A 16,220-nucleotide genomic window follows, 5' to 3' on the forward strand; every position below is an offset into this window, starting at 1 on the left:
TAAGGATCTACTGAAATAAATAGTACTTATTAACTATAATTGAAACACATACATATTTGAGAAGATTGGATTATAGAGATGGATAGAGAGATAGAGATAAGTTTAAGTAGGGATTCAAATTCAATGAATTAGGAAAGTCATTTGGCATTAAAATTAGAACTGGGCACTTGGATACAAATTAGACCCTGATGATTTACCGGCTGAGTTGGGTCAAGAAACTAAAACTCAAACTTAGTCCGACTTTTTTTTTTTATATATCATCCTATCCGATTCAAATGCCTTCATGATCAAGTAGGCTCTAATTAGGTCAGGACCAAGATAAGCTGGTAGGTCGACCTCATCCATTTGCAACCCAACTATTTATATCGGATATAATTATAATCCATTTATTTTTTATTTACAGCCCAACTTTTTATAATTGAAACACATACATATTTGAGAAGATGGATAGGGAGATATAGAGATAAGTTTAAAAAGAGATTTTATGTGACTCGGATTTTCAGTCAAGTTAGATCGGCACCGATTCAAACCGGGCACCTGGATACAAGTTAGACCTTGATGATTTACAGGCTGAGTTGGATTAGAAAAATAAAACTCAAACTTAGCCTGATTTTTATTTTTTTTATATCATCCGATGATCAAGTAGAGTCTAATTAGGTCAGAATCAGATGGATCGCAGGTAGACCTGAGCCGTTTGCGGCGCAACCGCTTGTACCGGATAAGAATAGCTCCCGGACCCCGTCGTCTTCGTCTGCTCTCCATCTCTTTTCGTCGCCTCAGAACCCTCCCGCCCAGCGGCCATCGAAAGAAGTTAGAGTTCAGCTCCTATTGGTACCTCTCTCTCTCACTTTCTCTCCCCGGGAGCTATCCATTACTTTCCAAACGAACTTGACCACTCGCCGTTATCTTCCTTACCCGAGTCATTAGCGCTGCTGTGATTTACCCCCCTGATTGTAGTAGCTAATGTCAGGATTTGCAAATTACTGGAGTTTTTGGTCGTGCGATGAATTTTGCTCATTCCCTGAATTTTCAGTTTCTTCTAATACGATTTGTTCTAATTTGATTCAAAAATAGATTTGTTCTAATTTGTTGAATTTTGATTTGGGTCGCACTGTCGGTGATGAATGTTAAGTAATTTTGAATGACACATAAATTGTAATTCAGAATTTGGTTGGTTTATAAGTTTGTGTTGAGTTCAATTGATTCTTGAAGTTCGTTAGTTAAATTATTAGACTTGTAATGTCTTCCAGAAATAAAAAACCAACTTTGTTACTGAAGAAACAGCGAATTTGGATGACTGACAATTTCATAAAATGATGGACGCCACAACATTTGTGTTCTAGATTGGATTTTGAATATGGATGATTTGAATATGGATTTTGGTAAAACTAAATCTAAATATTGGATTTGCAAATTCTACTTAAATGTTTTTGGAAAGTGGGTAGGTTTTGCAATTTGTTCAGAAATATTTGTCTTTGGAGGTGGATGAAATTATAGCATATCAAATCATGATTGAGGTATGAAATATGCACCTCTATTATTATTCTGTAGCAATTTTAAGTTTTATGTTTAGCTAAGAACCATACACGCTATAGCAGTTGGATTCTAACAGCTAGTTTTCAAGAACTAGTCTGTGATTATTGGATTGCTACACTCCCGGCAACCTCCCTGTTGCGCCTGGAAGATGCATCACAGAGATACTGATAGAATAAGCTTAACCTTATGGGGGCAGCATCACAGGTCAACATGCGACTACAGACCAAAGACATTTTAAGATTGGCTCACAGCTTGACATCAACCCTTTAAATTGACTCTTGTCTTAACAAGTTCGGCGAGAGAGGAATCTACCATGAAACCTAAACCTAGAAGCCTAATTAGTGGATAAGATACCTGCCTTATTGGTTATGTAACTTAAATTCATGCAACCAGCAATTTCCCCTTACCAAGTTGCCCCAAACTTGAAAGAATATGAACAAGGGAAGATTTTTTTAAAAAAAATACAGAAAAGGGAAGAAAAGTTTATATCATGCTCTGTCTCATCGGTCATTTGCTCTATCCAGAATCTAGTCCCATCATGACAATTGAGTCTAGGTCACTGACAATGTTCTAGATTTACTATGCCCTTCTTTTCATCTCTATTATTTTTTTTGATTGCTGATTGACTTTGTGACTTCTAATGGACATACCAGACACAACACACACACACACATGTTTGTGTACTTATGCATATATGTGCATGTATATATCCAAGGTATCTCCTAGAAATTCTAGCTAAAACACTAATTTCTATTTTTGGGACTTGTTTGAATACCAAAGGATACAAATGAAAATAGACTTTGGTTGGTAAATTTAAATTTCAACTTGTAGGTTGATAGAAAAAATTTTGAAACAAGTTTTCCTAAAGGTTTAAAATTTCTACGCTTTCATTTTTCACTCCAAGCCCCCAAAAGATCATGTTTTTTCCTTGGGCACGTGAGGGCTCTCTTTCTCCATCCACAAATTCCACTACCTCTCTTTTCTCCCCATATGTCTAATCTCTCGCTCTTCTCTCTCTCATGTCTTTGCAAATGATGCTTTCTCTCATTAGTCACCAGTCCCTCCACTACCTCTATGTCTCTATCTTCATGCTTGCATGTGCATGAGTGTGAGTATGTGTGGTTAGCATGCATGTCAATCTCTTTCTCTTTCCTTTTTGGGGAACTAGAATGCAAGGAAGCCTGGCTGAAATGAGGGTGAAGGTGGGACGTGAACACAGGTCATTGGTAGCTAATCACCAATGACTTTACCGATTGCAGTTGTTGGCACCCCCATCTTCCCGTGTAAATTAGATTATCTATACACCCCTTATAAGCTCCTGCAATGAGATAAGGTCTTATACAGCCCAGTGCTGATGAGGATTACTTGTTGACCCTCATCCTTAATTAGAAGATAACCTTAACTTTCTAAAAGGGCTTATGATTATATTTAACCTCAGGCATTGGACTAGAAAGGGTCAAAAGACATAGAAACAAACTCTGTAAACTGAAATGACATAAAATGAACATTCTAAACTCGGAAGACTCTCTAAAGATTAAAAACTAAAAATATTGGACTAAAATTATGCCCCGAACATGCTATTCTCAACCAGGATTATATCACTTGTCTAGCAGACCAGAGAATGGTAGTTCCTCAATTGCGTGAACTTAAACTATGAGTAGGATAAGAGGTCTTTATGTCTGCCAAGTGGTCTTCTAGGTTTCACTATATGTGCCTCTTATGCCCATAGTTGCTTTTGGTAATTGCTAGTAACTCGCTACCAACTTAGAGAGTTGATTTCATACCAAGGAACTATTATAAAATGTTCTTGAACTTTATGAATCATTGTTCTGATCCATTAAATTGCTCCCATATAGATGGGATAAGGCATTTTGGCTAGTTGGTTGTTGTAGATTAGAAATGGTTTTCTAAATATAGGACAACTAAATCTTTGGCTCGCCATGAGAAGGCTTTACTGTAGTTTTTTTTTCACGTGCAAAGAATGTGATGGAAAAAGTATTTTGCAATGTTTGTCTTCGCTGTTTTCTATGTAGTTTGTGCATTCTTCATAAATAATTCAGATTTGGAACTTGAGGAAATCCTTGTTTCACACATTTTAGGAGAAAATGAATGGAAAGTGGTAGGAGTAAGTGAGAGGAGTCATGCCACTTGAATTGGAGAGAGATGTGTTTATCAAGAATTTCATTTGGCTAATCATTAGGGCAAAATTTTAGGTTGATTTCTTAAAGGAAGCATTTTCACTAATTGCCATTTTAGCTGATGAGCTCCATATCGCTTGAGGTGATGCATATATACCATCCTTAAAGAGTTTATCTAAATCAGGAGTTTTAGTCTAAACAGGAAACAAGTGGATCTGCAAGTTTTGACACTGTATAAGGCCATCACTAATTATCATAATTTCTGTGTTTGTTCACTTGTTTTGTATGGTGGGTTCAGTGCTTTCCGGTGACTTAGGTCTTAGTTTTGAGGATTCATTCAGTTTATTCTTTTAATCGGGGACTTAAATAGATCCTCGTTTTTCATTCTTTAAAACAATTGACTGGAAATTTTGTTTTATTTTTTTGATGGATAGGTATGCTAGAATGTTCTCTTCATTTATGAACAACTCTAAATTCTTTATTTGTTATGCTGCTTCATATCGTGATCTGTATAATAATTTCTTTGATCAATTTACTGGAACCTTTCATGCTAGATGTGATAATACATGATGCATGTATTCTTATAAAATATCAATGCAATCAGTTGGTTATCAGCACTGGAATTTACATTGCTACTTGGTGACAAAATTAGTCCTGCTACCACTATAGTATCTAAATTCCGTGGTATACTAATCTTGTATTACGACTATCAATATTCCAAAAAATATAATTGCTTCCTCTAATATATTTCAAAGCATCGAGTATATCATCCTAAATATCCTAGTGGAGTCTTGTTATAGACTATCATCGGCAGCCGACACCTAGGCATTCTTCCTATTTGCCTATTCCTCCTGTCCTCTTTCCTGTGTTCTTTTCATCTTCGTCTCTTCTTCTCTCTGCTCTTCCTTCCATTAACCCCTTCTTTTAGCCATTAAAGAAAACCGAGGAAAATCTTTTTTTTTGTGTTCAAAATTCAAATATTATTAAACTTGGAAAATATTGTAAACTATTTTGCCTCTAGTTTACAGAAATGACATTGTATTTTATTCATCTCATATAGGTAAGTTCTGCCTGATATCAACAGGCCCTTATGCTCTCTCTCTCTCTCTCTCTCTCTCTCTCTCTCTCTCTCTTTCCTTCCTTCTTTGTCTCTCTCGTAACATAACAATGTTCTGGCCTATATGGGGCTTAGACCTAGTTATGTCCTAACCTATATAAAAATCTGAATATTCAAATGAATCATGAATTTTGCTTTTAAAAGCAGGGTTCTTTTTTGGGATTTTTTTTGCATATTAGTCCCTATTATCTTTCATATTTGTGTGCTAATCCCTATCTTCTTCGTATTTATAAAAAAATTCTTGTAAGGTTTTTCATTTGTACAACTTGGTCCTTCTGCTAGTTTTCTTCCTGAATCCTGGTTAACGTTAACTGGGATTCCAGAAGGACAAAAATGCCCTTGGCTTAATAGTGAATAAGGTACAAGGATCCGCCATCTCACACTCACTTTGACTTCTTGACTATTTTGCCTTCTTCTTGCTTGAAACTTAGCTGCTAGAGAACCAAAGGTGGAGGGCACGGGTTAAGGGATTGGTTACAAAATTTTAGGGCTTAAAATAAAAATATAGAAAAGACATGAATTAGTATGCAAATATGAAAGATTTTAGGGAAAGAGGAAAAAAATTTGCATGTTAGTCCCTTAAAAGCAGCCAACTACACAACGCTGCACATTTTAAGTTTTCATAATGTTTATTATTTTGTTTGTCTTTTATTTTTTTAAATTAGTGAAAATAGCAATTTAGATGTTATTTATTGTTTCTATACAAAATCGGTTATGAAGATCAACTTTGTTTATGTTAGTGTTTTTGATTATTTATTAGTTCAAAAGAAGATGTCGACTGCTAGTTTCATGGTCTATTCTGCAGGTTTGCTTTCTTCATTTTTTTCTTTTTCTTATATATTCATGCATGTAAGTATTCGTGCATGCATACATGCATACATATGTACATATGTATGTGCATATATATTGTCAAATTTTATTGATTTCTCTTTAGATTCATCTCTGTTTTGCAGTCTTAGACCATCCATTAGCATCCAGCAATTCATCAGGACCAAGTATCAGTTTGTTAAGGTCCACCAGACACTGTACCTTCTAGATTATTAGAATGTTTTTCTCTAGGTTTTTGGTTTTATTTATGTCTTTGCAGATCTCAGGAACACGAATTTCGCGATCGTTTCACATTCATAACAACATACACTGTGCAACAAGAGGAAGGAATTATCATCAAGGATTTGTGTCTGAAAATGAGTTTGACCATGAACCCTTTTGGTTGAGTATGATCAAGGATGTTGGCTGGTAACTGATAAATTCCTGGTTGTGATACAAGTTCACTCTTTAGTCTTTACAGAGTCAAGTTTGTGAAGTTTGCCAAGTCCTTTTATTTTCCTCTTGTCTGCAGGAGTTTGAAATCATTAGCTCTTTTTTTGGCTGAGCAGCCAAGTCAGCTGAGGTACATAGAGTGGCCAACCTTTCAAAGCACGGTAATTACATCCCCGAGACAAGAAAAAGAAAACAGAATTTTTTATGAACTTGTGCATATTTTTATGTGTTATTCTAGACCCCAAGGTTTTGATAATTTGTATCATGCTTCTATGTCTATGAAAAGAATCAAAGGTAGGTTAGTGGTCTTAGAGATGGAGAATATGGGAATGAATGAGAATGCAATCCTAAGATGTTTTCTTGTGCTACTTTTTTCTGAAAATGGAAATGTGGATACCAAAAATGCTTGAGATTCAACAATTTCAGCATTCTCAGCTAGCATTTTGTTGAAATTGATCAATTACCATCTGGCATCTATATTTACAGCTGAAAGCGGTCCAAGATCAACTCATGCGAGGCCAACAGCCCAAGGTTCGCGGTACCGATGGTACCGACGTACCGGTCGGCTCCGGTAACGGTACGGTACCGGTGCCGAACCGAGCCGAACCGATACCGTACCGATGGGGCACATTCGGCCTGGTTTCGACCCCATCGTCGTTTTTTTTTTATTTTGGAGTTCTTTCACTTTTGGATATTTTTGATGTTTTTATGTTTAGGTTTAAGGTTAAAAATAGATGATGCAACTTATTACTTCCAAATGATTCAAATAATGAAATGAAGAACATAAAATATTTTCAAATTAAGATACAATCAATTACATACATTTAAAGAACTCTCGAATATCTAAAATCGGGTTAAGTGGCACTTTGAAAAGTGCCCCAGTGTGGCACTTTTGAAAGTGCCAGCCTCTGGCCAGTGCTGTGGCATTTTCAAAGTGCCACAGCGCTGGCACTATTTTTCAGAAGCGAACCGGTGCGAACCGGCACCGGTTCGAGCTCATACTGGTGCGAACCGAGCGGTTCGCACCGGTTCACACATGTACCGGTGCGAACCGAGCCGGTTCGCACCGGTACGAGGCTCCAACCAAACGGTTCCGACCCATATTGGGTCGGAACCGTTTTATACCCCTGTACCGGACCGGTGCGGCTCGGTACCGGTCCGGTACGGGCTAAACCGACCGGTACAGGTCGGTTCAGCAGACCTTGCAACAGCCTCATTTACAATTTATTTCTATTTTTTTTTCCAGGAGGGGAATGTGCTTGCTTAAGGTTGTTCAGTTAGTTCTCTAGGAGAATTCTTTGCAAGAAAATCTTGATTTCATAACTTTTAATTAGATTTGGAAGGGCAAGATTTGAATTTTTAAAATAAGGGGATATAATCTTTTTTCTGAGACTTAGTTATGTTAGTATTTTGAATTTTTGTAAAATAAGGAAGATCATGAACACCATTCTTTCATTTTGTAAGTACCATATGACAAGCGAATTTTTCACAAATTAGGACATGTAGTTTTATAAATAGTATAGCAAACGTTTTTGTGATTCTGAGAGGAATGCATAAGTTTGTTATATGCATTCTTAGCAAATCACATATTATAATTCCAAATTGGTGCCTAAACTAATTCCTTATGTTGTGTAATTTTTCTATATTATTCTGGAGTTTAATTATCTGAATAATGTTTAATAATTTTTATGAGTTTTTAGATCATCAACTCTTTACATAATACACCAAAATATTGCAAGAAATATAGTACACATTAAAATGTTATGATCGATAGATTCTTTACTTTTCCTGTTTCTTTTTCCTTTTTTTTTCTGATTTTTCTGGCTGAAACTTTATGGTTCAAAAAGTAATTGCCACAAGTGAAACTAAGTTCAAGTTTGTGAACCTTGTTGAATATTCGGTTTTAAGAATACAAGATACTGTCGTGATGGGACTTAAGCATGTTGGATAAGCAATATAAGATAGTGAACATTTACAAGTTTACAATATCTAACTTTCTTCTAATGAAGCCTTGTCTACAATATGGATTGAACCATGATTATATCTATCAGTAATGCTGGCATTGCTGTTCTTTTAATAAATGCATTAGAAGCATTGCTTCTCACTCGAACAACCCAAAATGCCACAAATACTTTGTACCACCTATTTTGGACATCTTATCTTCTTTATATATAAATGACCTTAATTCATATTTGTTTGTTTCAAGTACATTTCTACCATTGAGTAATGTAAAGAAGCTGAATGAGTCTCATCGAAGGAAAAAGAAAACGAATGGATAGCATTATGTCTCTCAGAGATGAACACAATTGCTTAAGTAAACCCTCTCTATCCTACTTTCTTTACACTCCTTCCAAGCATAGGGGAATTTTGAAGGGTTATTATTGCTACAAGTAGGGTACACCTTCTTACTTGCCAACAAATCTTCTTGGATTTTTTGGTAGGTCCTTCTTGCCTTTCTTGCCTAGCAATAACTTGATCAAGACTTTATCACCTTTATTGGAGGGTTATTTTAAATCAACAGCCAGTTAAAGCTTCCATGGGATTCAATGCATTTTGCTCGATCATTCCATGGAGCCTTCTCAACTTGGTTTTTTGTTGCATAACCAACCTCATTCTGATGGGGAAAAGAAATGGATGATTTTGGTGATGACGACAATGATAATGGTGGCAGCCTCCTGCTTTCTAGTGCATGTTTTCTCAGTTTCTTTCAAATTGTTGATTCTATTATTGGGTTCAAGTTAATCTCATTTTTGTAAAGCTGAACAGTTATGCTAGTTTTGGATTCAAATTTCATGCTTTCTAGTCACTTAGCAGAAAATTGTCCCTTTAATGTTGATATTAAACTCTGTGCTATTCCAGTTGTTTATACAACAACTTTGTACAGTTTAACATGTTTCTGGTCCGGGCGTTGATAACTTTGGTATTTCTGCAGTTGAAGACGTCATGCCTCACCCTTGTTCTTGTAGCATTTCTCATTGTTGCATTGTCCACTATTGATTCAGCCCTCTGTTATATATTGGCTTTGCTTCTCAGGAGAGCCACATAGGTCACTGGTATGTTTTCTAGCCTTGGTTTGATAGTACTCATTAAATGCATCAATTGATAATGTCCATATTTAATGCATTTAGGGTCCACCCAAATATTCCCAGCAAATTATTTAGTAATTAAATGTAAAGGAGCTACTGTTTTGTTTTTAGGCATTTTGTGCATTGTAGATTTTGACAAATGGTGTGAATCCCTGATGTGGATGTCCCACCAAATATTGACTATGGTTTTATTCCTAATTAACATTAAGACCAGTCCAATATATTTGTTGCCATTGGAGTTTACACTTTTGATATTAGATCTAACAACTTTATGACCATTTATGTGCATCAAGATTGGTGTCGAAAGTTGGTATTCTTCTACACTGATAGTGCATGGGACATGCATTAATCTTAAAGCTAGTGAGGCACCAATGTTGATGCACATCTACTGTCAGGGATCTCTGAAATCCACTACCAAAAATATTGATGACAAGTCCATAGTCTCGCTATCTACACACTGACACATGGCATAACGAACATTGTTCCTCAAAATTTAAAATACAACATATATACCAATAATCCACGATATGCGTCATGTGATTACGTAAGTGGTTGAGTTGATATGAGATTGCCTTCACTTTCCAAAAGTGACCTGGATAAAAGTTTTGATGCCCCAATCTTCTCTAGTTGAAATTACCATGTTTAGACTTCTCGCACTTTGTTTGGCCATACTTGACCTTGATTGACCATACTTGCACATGATTAACTATAAGTGATTGTGTTTAACCATGTTTGATCAAAGTTGACATGTTACTTCAGTCAATTCTAAAAGCTGACTTGTGTTTAGCCAAATATCTGGAATTGAAACCCACGTTCCAAGAACTCACTTTTCTTTAAATCACTAGCTTTTCTCACACTCGATACACCAGCCAAGCCATGACTTAGCCACTTTTGCCTAGTTTTGGACCTGTTGGGGGTATTCTTGTAATCTGCCGTCTCTAAGGTTTGGGGAGCCACTATATAAGGCTTTGTTGTGTGAGGGTTAGGGCATCCAACTAGAATATTCATCTTGTTCAGCTGCCAAGGCTTTGGGGAGGCTTAGGCCTTTGTATTCGGCCCTTAGAGCTTGTTCTAGGACTTGGGCTAAAAAGATCCATCCCGGTTCCTCCTAGATTTATTTTTTGTTCTTGTAACCTTTTGGAATAGAATCGACCAACCTTTCCCACCATTGTTCTTCTTGCAAATGTTAATTCAACCAAGGCCAAAGGTCGGGATCAGCTGCAGCCAGTAATCCCATCTCTGGCCTTGGATTCCACGGCACAAGGAAGCATCCAAGCGAGCGTTACCACCCAAATCGATTCGGGCAGCAACCTCTTTAGGGCGTCCGGCTAGGAGCAGCCGCAAGGGGGTTTTGGTGTGGGGCTTGGGACCGTGAGACCCCATCAGTTTGGTGCTTTCATTGAGATCTTCTTTGGGGAAGATCTTGCTAGGTAACGCACTTTCCCACTAAAGAAAAAAAATGTACCGGTGTGAACCGACCGGTTCGCACCAATACCAACTGGTACACCGCCGGTTCGCACCGGTACATGACCGGTACCGGTCGGGATCGGCTCCGAAATAGCTGGAACCGGTTTCCACGCTGTCCGGGTACCGGTTCCAGGCCGAACCGGTTCGGCAGACCATGAACTCTTAAGTTTTCTGCAAATATATATCTTGTTGTGAATGTGCGGGGGTGTTTAAAAGATTCTTGTTTGGGATCGGTGGGGGTTCTTAAATTTCTGCACTCTATAGACTGTGTTTGTGTGTTTGGTGTGTTGGTGGCTGAGTTGTGTGCTGGGGAGGCTGCATTTGCTACAAAAGTAGGTCGGTTCATCCATAGGGTGACGACCAGAGGTTAGAAGTGTTTCAGCAAGGGGCGGCCACCAGTTTGGGTGCTACAAAATAGATTCTACAAGTGCATTGGCAACAACAAAAATTTTCTGGGCACTTGTGACAGTGACTGGGAGCAGACCAAGCTAGAGGTGTTTGTGGATTTGGGTCTGAGGCAACAGCAGAGGCTTTCAGAGGTGTCTTGGAAGCAATGGAGTTCGGAGCTAATTCTATCACTTACCAACAACGACTTGAAGCCTTGGAGGGAAGTTTTGCAAACCTTAGCTAAGCCATAGAGAACTTGTCCAACAAGCTGGTTGAAATGAGGAGAGAAACTAATGTCAACTTGGAGAGACTTGAAAGGAGGATAGGGGAAAGAGAGAGAGTATAGGAGATCTAATGAGGATGAGCCTTGGTCACATGCCTCGCGGCAAGGCCAAGCAAGGGATGAATGAGGAGAGGGGGAAGAATAGAAGGCCGAGGGGTTGTGGTGAAGAGATGGCTAAAGGAGGATCGGCCTAGTGCAAGGGGAGGTAGCCATAGTGAGGAAGATAGTGAGCTCGAGGAGGAGCCCTTCCATGCTCGAAGGCCTATTGGCTGGAGAGGTCTCATGGATGGGAGGAGGATAAGTCGGATGAGAGATGACTATGGTGAGGAGGATGCTAGGGGTCCACGGCCACAAGAGAGAGGACTAAGGAAGCCGAAGATTGACTTCCCCAAATTCAGCAGTGGTTAGCCTTCTGAGTGGATGGACAAGACGGAGCAATACTTCAATATTTGTGAAGTTCTAAGGGCTGATCGGGTCACTCTTGCTAGCTTCCATGTTGACGGAAGGGCAAGCTATTGGTGCAGGTGGATCCGAGCTCTATATGAGAAGGATGGAAGGAAGCTTGGGTGGACGACATTTATAAGATAATTCATGTCACAATGGGGACTCTCACCGGTTGTAAATCACCATGGGCAACTGGCCAAGTTGAAGTAAAAAGGGAAAGTGCAGTCCTACATTGACGAATTTAGGCAACTACAAACAATGGTTAGTGGGTGGTCCGAAGAGGCACTTTTGGGTACCTTTCTAGATGGGCTGAAACCTTAGTTAGCAAAAGAATTGAAGCTCAAGCAGCCGGCTAGATTGCAGGATGCTATGAGGATGGCGGAGATCTTAGATCAAAGTTACACTTCGGAGAGGGGTATGACCAAGGAAAATTCTAGCAACAGGGCCACCACATCCTTGCAACTGAAAGCTTCTTGGAAGGGCAAAGAAGTGGCTGGAAATGGCAGCAAAGACCGGCCCAAGGAAGTCAAAAAACTGTCAAGGGAAGAGCTGCAAGATTATGTCAAAAAGGGGTTGTGCTTCAAATGTGGGGACAAGTGGAGCCGAGGACATCGTTGTAGGGTCGACCAAGCTTTCCTCCTTGATGTGGGCAGCGAAGATGAAGCTGTTGAAGCTGGAATTTCAGAGGAGAGTAGTGAGGAGTTGGAGCATGAAAATGGGGCTGAACATGGTGCAGAAAATGAGGAAGCCAAACTATCTTTGCATGCGTTGTTGGAGGTGCAAAGGCCCTCTACCATGAGGCTGATGGCATGGGTCAGCAAGCATGAGGTTTCTTTGTTAGTAGACAGCGGGTCCTCACATAATATCATCAACGCTAGCATAGTAAGAAAACTGGGATTGAAGGGGGCAGCCATGGAACCATTTAAGGTGAAGATAGCAAGCGGTGAGAGGTTAAAATGTGAAGAAGTGGTGAAGGATGTTCGGAGGAATGTCCAAGGGGTGAGAATCAAGGCTGATTTGCATGTTTTGCAGCTAGTAGGACTTGATGTGGTGCTAGGCAATGCATGGCTACGGAGCTTGGGCAAAGTGGTGACTGATTATGGCACAATGACCATGGAGTTCAAGCTCGGTGGGCAAAAAAAGAAACGGACAGCAATGGGCAACAAAGAAGTGAGGCCTTGCGAGGACAATATGCTAGCAAAGTGGTGCAAAGGAGGGGCCACTTGTTTTGCTATTTTGATGAGAAACCAAAGCCATAAAGCAAGCAATCAGCCACAGCAGAAGATGAATTGGAAGGGCTACCATTGATGGTTCGGAACTTGTTGGAAGCACACTGGGGTGTCTTGGAGGTGCCTGCTACTCTACCACCCCGCAGAAATTTCGATCATCCCATCCATTTGAAGAATGAGGCCACACCGGTGAATGTCCTACCATACCGGTATGCCCATTTCCAAAAAGGAGAGATTGAAAGACAAGTTGAAGAGATGTTGAAGCAAGGTTTGATTCGGCATAGCACAAGTCCCTTCTCATCACCCATCTTGCTAGTAAGGAAAAAGGATAGCACTTGGAGGTTTTGTACTGACTACAGGGCCTTGAATGAAGCCACCGTAAATGATAGATTTCCAATCCCTACAGTGGATGAGATGCTGGATGAATTCCATGGTGCACAAGTGTTCACGAAGCTGGATTTGAGGGCTGGTTACCATCAGATCAAAATGAGAGAAGAAGATGTGCACAAGACAGCTTTCAGGACACATTCGGGGCACTATGAATATCTAGTGATGCCGTTTGGGCTTTGCAATGCTCCATCCACCTTTCAAGCGGCAATAAATAAAGTGTTCAGGCCATACTTGAGGAAGTTTGTCTTAGTGTTCTTTGATGACAACTTAATCTACTCCCGGTCTATGGAAGAGCACATGAAGCATTTGGGGATTGTGTTGCACATCTTGGAGGAACAACACTTCTACATCAAACCCTCGAAGTGTGTCTTTGCTCAATCGGAGTTGGAGTACCTTAGACGCATCGTATCGGAAGAGGGTGTACGAGTGGATTAGAGGAAGATTGAAGCCATGGTTGATTGGCCATTACCCAGGAATGTTTCAGCCTTAAGGGGATTTTGGGGATTGACGGGGTACTATCGGCGCTGTGTAAAGGGTTATGGGCTGATTGCAAAACTACTGACCACCATTTTGAAGAAAGGGGAATTTGAGTGGACCGAAGGGTCAAAGGAGGCTTTTAAAAACTTAAAGAGAGCCATGATATAAACACCGATCCTAGCATTGTCGGATTTCAGCAAGCCCTTTGAAGTGTACATGGATGCTAGTTGAGAATGCATTGGGGCAGTCTTGGTGCAGTAGAAGCGGCCGTTGGCATATGTTTCCAAGGCCTTAGGTCCCATAAAAAAGGCCTGGGGAACATATGCCAACGGCCGCTTCGCGGGCGGGTCATCGTCAGCCGTCTCAAGGGTTTTCCCCTTCCTTGGGAGCCACCGCAAGAAGAAACCCACACGGGAACAGGGAGGGCAGTAAGTTGAGTTTTTTTTTTTTGGTATTCTTGGCTTGGGAGAGAGAACACCCACAATCCGCCTGAGCCCCCACGTGAGAGCAACACCTACGGCAGCAAAGAAAAAAAAAATTAAAACAGATTTTACGTGTTTCGGCAATGTGCCTATGTCCACGGGAGCGAAGTGGTTGTAATTTCACTATCTCCAAAAATAACAAGGGTTACAAGATATTTATGCTTAACCCTAGCCTCAGACTCCCAACTCCTATCAACATCCTTCGTAAAATAAAACACTAGACAGTTGTCCCAAAGATAAGCACATGTCATCGCTTTGCTCCGTTTCATTAGAATACTAGTGTACCACTCAAATAAGAATACTAGTGTACTGCTTAAATATGAGCACTTACTCCAACAACTTGACATTCACTTGTATAATAACTTTGTTCCTAGAGAATGGATGAACTACAGAAAAGACGAAATAGGCCATAGATTGGACAGGTTAATCTTTAGTTTGATGCTTGCGGACAATTGAATACTATATTTCTATTTTTGTAGGTTGGAGACATATTGAATGAATAATATGTGGAAAGCTTATGGAAGAAAAACAGATAATTAGCAGCAAATGAAGAAAGAACAGCTCAACAATCTTCTGCACAAACTGATCGCAAGAGGCATCACTCCGTTGCTCAAGATCCTTCTGTCCCCTCATTATTTAGGAATCTGCAGTACAATATTTTCAAGTGTTTCATCAATGTAAAGAGTTTGAAACTTGATAAAGACCATGCTATTGACTTCTGTTGGAGCATTGCAGTAAGTCCTCTGTCCTACTACAGATGCTGCGACAACCTTTACTAAGTTGGAATGATTGTTGGCCATCAGATCATGCAGTTTGATTATACTGTATATTGGCAGAATCTGTTTGATCTAACGTTTCAGTGTTAGCATATAAAGAATACAAGTATTGGCCGTTTATTTGGGAAAACTAGCCTACGTGTAAAGCACCGATCGTTGCATATCACTGTATTGGTTACAGAAAATGTACAACCTTTTCAGTCGATGCAAGCCCATTTTGAAAGACCACCGGTTGGCTTCCAATGATTCCTTCAGGAATGTTACAAGTGCTGGACCTGGAGCTTTGCCATCTACCACTTTTAATATTTTGTGCGCTAATATTTTTTTGACATAGGTTTAATAGACATATCTACTCCATCTAATTCTTTTCAAATTAGAAGATATTTTCAGTTAAAAATTTTACAAAAAAAAATTTGTGTGGTCCATTTTGAAACCCAAATGATAGAATTTGTTCTTGACCATTCAATGTGCCACAACATTGAGAAGTGGCTCTATATGAGCTTAAAAAGTTGCCTATTTTTTTTTAAAAAAAAATAAGTACTGTTGTATAGGTATGTTATATTTGATTCAACTTTTGATACAGCGAATCTCGCTCTTAAACCTTATCCATTCTCATAATAGCTAAAATTTGGTAATCCCCTTGGATCAATAAATTGCAGCATTCCTTACAAGAAAAAAAAGTGTTGGTGTTTTTCCAAGAACAGAAAAGATGGAGTGCCAGAACAATCCTTGTGCCATAAAATGAACATCGCATGGCTTAGCATGTCTTCTATTTGGAAAAAATAGTGCATTTCCACTCCATTAATAAGAGCATAGTCTACAAGATCAGGTCCCCATGAATTTTTCAATCAGCGTCCACTAAGCTGACAACTTGGAGGAAGAAGTCTGGCAGTGGCAATGTCAGATTAGAGAACAATATGGATGAAAGATAAAAGAAGTTTAGGGTATAAAAGTTTTGATTAGTTAAAATTATCCCATCCTCCTTCGAGTTTAGGTCATAACGCATGTACGGGCCCCTCTAGATCTAGCCCTCCTCAATGCCATCTAGGTGAAGGGCTCGTTGATCCCCACCACCCACAAGGCTTCCCTAACCAATCATTAACGGGATTTAAATGTGTCACCTTGATTTCAAATGGTTATATGCACCA

At 39.4% G+C, this 16,220-nt stretch overlaps 1 protein-coding gene across 1 annotated transcript; it reads left to right on the top strand.

Moving 5' to 3' along the window:
- The first annotated feature begins 671 nt into the window (after positions 1-671).
- LOC103719258 lies at positions 672-15,312 on the top strand. Its single transcript, XM_017845747.3, has 7 exons — positions 672-831; positions 5,532-5,596; positions 5,726-5,802; positions 5,879-6,027; positions 6,131-6,212; positions 8,984-9,104; positions 14,776-15,312. The coding sequence occupies exons 2-6, from the start codon at positions 5,563-5,565 to the stop codon at positions 9,095-9,097; spliced, it is 456 nt and encodes a 151-aa protein (XP_017701236.2). The 5' UTR covers positions 672-831; positions 5,532-5,562; the 3' UTR covers positions 9,098-9,104; positions 14,776-15,312.
- The last annotated feature ends 908 nt before the right edge of the window (positions 15,313-16,220 follow it).

This window comes from Phoenix dactylifera, chromosome 8 (assembly GCF_009389715.1).
Source record: "Phoenix dactylifera cultivar Barhee BC4 chromosome 8, palm_55x_up_171113_PBpolish2nd_filt_p, whole genome shotgun sequence".
In the NCBI taxonomy this organism is placed as follows: Eukaryota; Viridiplantae; Streptophyta; class Magnoliopsida; order Arecales; family Arecaceae; genus Phoenix; species Phoenix dactylifera.